Source organism: Protomyctophum parallelum (genome assembly GCF_964188405.1).
Source record: "Protomyctophum parallelum genome assembly, chromosome: 17".
Lineage (NCBI taxonomy): Eukaryota > Metazoa > Chordata > Actinopteri > Myctophiformes > Myctophidae > Protomyctophum > Protomyctophum parallelum.
In genome coordinates, this window is record NC_139719.1 from 32,662,729 (window position 1) to 32,667,728 (window position 5,000).

The 5,000-nt window shown below is 45.9% G+C and overlaps 1 protein-coding gene across 2 annotated transcripts in view; it reads left to right on the top strand.

Annotated features, from left to right (window-relative positions):
• The window catches only part of ankfn1b (ankyrin repeat and fibronectin type III domain containing 1b), a 237,809-nt gene that overhangs the window by 167,773 nt on the left and 65,036 nt on the right, over positions 1 to 5,000 (top strand). For both annotated transcript variants that reach the window (XM_083787093.1, XM_083787092.1), the window contains exon 6: positions 3,067 to 3,189. In XM_083787093.1, coding sequence (XP_083643219.1) covers positions 3,067 to 3,189 — 123 coding nt within the window. The remainder of the gene's footprint in view (positions 1 to 3,066; positions 3,190 to 5,000) is intronic.

Consider the following 5,000-nt stretch of genomic DNA (forward strand, 5'->3'; position numbering starts at 1 on the left):
GTTAATAGCTGTTTGTTGTGGCAGGAGTGTTGTGCTGAATGTCTATTGACATGGTTTAGTGGCTGACTGATCCCTTGATTATCATTTATGTATTTTAAAATGTCTGTTTGTTTTTAGTTGCATTATTTTAGTTTTCTTAGTCTCTGTGAGTCCTTTGGGCCAATTGTTGATTTCACATTCGACAAAAACAAAATCATCAATCATTCAGATGGTTTTGTAAGATTATAAAAAATGTTTTACAGACGTACAATCTTACAGGCATAAACCTTATGACCTTAAGATGATTCATCGCCATGATAGTAATATAATGTTCTTGTGTCGATTTCATTTAACGGTGGATATCTGATTTTGGAACAGGAGTTTTCATTTCTTCATAAGTTGTTGGGTCAGTGTTTAGAGAGCTTTGACTTATGAAGCCTGTCATGGTTACCTCAGCCTGTCTTGAGCGCGGTATGAGATAAATGGAAATTAGGTGATGGTATTGAGAGACACTCATTCTTACATCAGCAAAAACAAAAAAAAGGGCAGGATGCCTTCCAAGTATAAGGTAAATTAATTCTCCACCACGGAAGGTTGGCACAGCATCGAGACTTTGAGAGAAGGCTTTCACTTTCATTTCCAAGATCATGGCAAGTCTTCTTTCCACCCCAGTACGAGCAATTTACAACTCCGAGCCCATGACGCAATGAATGCCTCCGTCCAACTTAGTTTTCTCATGTAATCATTCTCTCAGATCGAACCGATCTGCCGTGGAAGCATTACAACTTGACAGGACACTCTGCGAGACCTCCTGCCCTCCTCCCTGAGAGAAGGCTGACCTCCTGAACCGCATACTGGTGTATGACTCATTGAATGTCCTGTCAAAGCCCCCTGCATTATGATCACCGCAGAAAAAAAAAACACGCGCATGACAATGCGCCAATTTGGCAGCCGAGCCGGGCACAGTTGGACGCTCCGCCACACTGTTGTTCATCCATGTCACCGTTTCACTAATCAAAGGAACTCCATGCACCGCAGTGCATGGTTACATCAATGTTCTTTAGGAGATAATCAAAGCCTGATGTCAACCTCGATCGCTGCGCTGCCCCCCACCGCCCCCCACCTCACCCCACCACCCCACATAAACATAATGGCAGCAGAGAGACAGACGTGGTGTTTGAATGGCGGGCGCATGCACCTCGGTATAGTCTGCATTATACTGCAGTCCACCCGCCCCTGCATGCAGATTGTCTCCAGTAGACTTCACCATGGAGACTAAAACACTTTTTGGCCAGAGTTGAGAGGAGATCTATGTATGTGTGTGAGTACGTATGAGTCATCATTAGAGATGTTTGATCATTTTCATAATGCAATCAAAACAGCATGTGTGTGAGATTAGGTGAGGGGGGTGGGGGGGGATGCCACACAATAGCCAGATGGTTTATTTTGGAGAAGGATGGGGGTTATTGTTCACCCCCTATCGTCTCAAAATAGCCATTATGTTTAATTGGTTAGATGTTATTATAATTTAGAAGATGGATGGTAATGAATGATGTTGTATATCCATGTTGGATTCCTATGGAGACGTCCAAGGTGAATGACATGGCAGGTTGGAGGGGCTTATTGTTGGTATCAGCCGCCAAGAACACAGCTGTTCTTTTCACTGTCCGTCTAGACCACTCATCTGGGAGATTGCTGAGGTGGAGCGCAACACCTACGGTAACATACTGTAAGCCCCCAGTACATACGGGCCGAGGTCGAACCAGAACCTTATGGTCCAACACCTACTGTAACATACAGTAAGCCCCCAGTACAGTACATACTGTAGGGGCCGAGGTCGAACCAGAACTTTATGGTCCAAAGAATTCTCTACTAACTTCTCTCACTTACCCGCTTATGCAGTGTTTCAGCAGCTTCATAGACAATGTTAAAGGGATAGTTCACCCCCAAAATGACTTTCGGTCGATTACTCACCCGATGGAGACTTGAATTCATGGACTTTTTTTTATTCTTAAACCAATAATTTTATTTGATGATGATGATGCTGCTCCCTGTACTCCCTATGGAGACACAAATGAGATGTGTCTCCACAGGGAACCACTGATGCTCATCAAATTATTAGCTTCGGAATGCAACAAAAACAAAATAATTTCCATGAATTCAAGTCTCCAGGGGGGGGGGGGGGGGGGGAGTAATTGATAGAAAAAAAAGATTTTGGGTGAACTATCTCTTTAAGACTTGATTATTCTCCAAAGTTACCGCAGCAATATTGCAGTGTTGAAATCCCTAATGAGCCATGTGGGCTAAGATTGAAATAAATACCACTTTGCCTATTAATAATATGGAATGGGAAGGGAGGGACGTTGACAGCCCAGCAGAGGAGATTAAAACCTTCTCTTTTTTTCTATCTGTTAAGTATTGGAGAACATTAGGCAGGAAGTCTGCGTGTTTCCCTGGAAGCACATTTGTCCTGTGGGAGCTGCAACATTGTTCATCAACTTCACGGGTCACATTTCCACTTGAGTTGTGTTCCTTCTAGCGTTAGGGCTCTTACTTCTATTCAAAGAGACAGGTTGTTTAATAGGTCATCCCTAGTTTAATGTGCTTCTTCTGGTTCTTATTAAAGCAATTCATTGATTTCCTTTTGACGCTTTCACAACTGTCTCTACCGCTCATGCACTATTGGATTGAAAACCCAGACAGAAATTCTTCTTATGCCATGGGTTTTCTTAGAACACAACTATTTAACCTTGTGTACGATAATACAAAATGTACCACTTTGACCACTAATTATGGGTTTGTCATTATGCTGTATGTGTCACGAAGCAACATATTCTGTGTCTTGTAAGCTTGTATATTGGATATTTCTTTGCATCCTTGTGGCAGCTCATGTTGCCCTATAGTAGTCCAGGACTACTGAGCACATGAATAAATAATGTTGGTTGAAAGAATATTTTAAAGTTTATGCGGAAATAAAGTATATTCTGCAGGAGGGACCCATGGAAACCACACATATAAAATGCCATTCTCATTCAGATTCTGTTCTTTTTCTCTCCCCTATTCTGTTTTTGTTCTCTCCCTACGCAGGTCAGAGTCGGGCATCTCCAAATTCACCCACCGTCTCTCCCTGAAGGAACGTCCGGTCAAAGCAGAGAAGGGCGCTGCCGACAGGCTTCCCACCTACAGGAGGCGCTCTCTCAGTCTGGATTGGTAAGCAAGGGCCGATGGCGTCAGAGTCAGACGGCCTGATGTGATTCCCTTTATATTTAATCCCATTCTTTTTCACGGGCCTCATAAAACCTATAAGGTTGTGATCGGTTACATGGCCTTCGCCACTTCCCCCTCGTAAAAATGCGTCTGTGAAAAGCGAGCAGACAATGGCGGGATGCGGTCCCACCGTCGGGATAATCGTGTTCCTGTCCGCGCCATTTCCAAGGGTCACATTCTCAGACTGTGAGATGTGGGCGATAAAACAATACAGGAGCCTATAAACTCGTTTCAGGAGTGTGATTCGGAAAGAAAGCATCCATCCGGAGGAGCCGTTATGATGGAAATACAGAGGTGAAAAAGCAATGCTTGAGGAGTGAGATGGAGACAGTATGCAGGGAACCTCGCTTCCAAGTGTTTGTGCGAGAAGTTGTTGGGGGATTGGGAGCCGGGCGGTTGGAGCGGGCTGGAGGGTGGGAGGGGTCCCAGCTCTGTCTCTGCGTCTGGGTTTCGTTGGAGAGCGCCAGGCAGCTCCAGTGGCGCCGGCTCATCTTGCTCTTGTAAAGCTCCAGTCCTCAGGCAGCCGATGAAAGGAGTTTGAAAGCCTTCCATCATGAGGGCTGCTTTCCCGTCCCCACCCATGGGAATCCTTCCCACTCCCCTCCTCTCTCTCTCTCTCCCTCTCGGCCTCTCAGCCTCCCATCCACCCGTTTATCTACCCATCCATCCTCCTGTCCGTCCATCTGCTGAGCTTCAGCGCCGTGTGTTCTTTTTGGCTCTTCCCCTATGCTCGTCTCGCCACTGGGAAAAAGCCCGGGGGCTAAACGGATCTTTCACTTCTTTTTGCACTTCATTTCATTGAGGACAAAATGTCCACACGGTCACGTGCGTAAACACTCTCCAGGTTTTTTCATTGTCGCATGGGGAATACTGCACCTACTGTATATGCAGAAGGCTTGCTCAGCGTTTTGCAGTGTGTCAGCTCTTCGATGTCCTGTTCGAACCACACTCTGGCCTGGTGTGAGGTCTCACAGGGTCTTTTGTCAGAGTGTTATGAGGCCTACTGTGTGGTCTCTGACCAACACGGCGATGTGTGGTCCGCCAGCAGAGGTGTGGTGTTAAGTTTGTAAGCGCCTCGTGTGCAGTGTGAGGTCCTCCGTGTTTTAAGAGCTTCGTCTTTTTTCCCCCCATGTTTCGTCGAGTAGGGACCTGGCCTTTAAAGTTCAGGCCCCGATTGATGTGGTCTGCTTTTAATGAAACACAGTGGGTAGATTGGACATGCTCATTTACGAGACGGGGCGGCGGGGTGGGGCGGGGGTGTACGGCTTGTGCTACAGCTGGATTCTGACTTTCTACAGGAGAGACACCGTTAAACGGAGTGGGACTGGCCTTTTGTGACATAATAAACTGGGACCCTGGGAAGAGACATTCAAGGTTGAGGGCTGAGTCATGCTGCTGGGAGGTGGAACGGGGTCAGTCCGGCTCCTGACGAGACCAGCACAGTTACTCTGGAATGCACAGTCATCACCCCAGTCAGTCAGAGGGAAAACATATGAGGCAGTAGCATCTATTGAAAACATCCCTCCATAGCCACGTGCATATTTGGAATTGTTTGACATTTATGGCACTTCCTGAAGGTTTTTCTGAGCGATATATATTTTTTTCTTTGGTGTTCTGGTCACTGTCAACCTGAAATTGCTAGAAATTACAGTTATCAGGGACTTGTAGACATCTGCTAAAATGTTTTGTTCAGCCGTTGTTAGATTGTGATGAAGCGACTTGTTCCATATTAGATACACTTCAGTGTGGAGGCA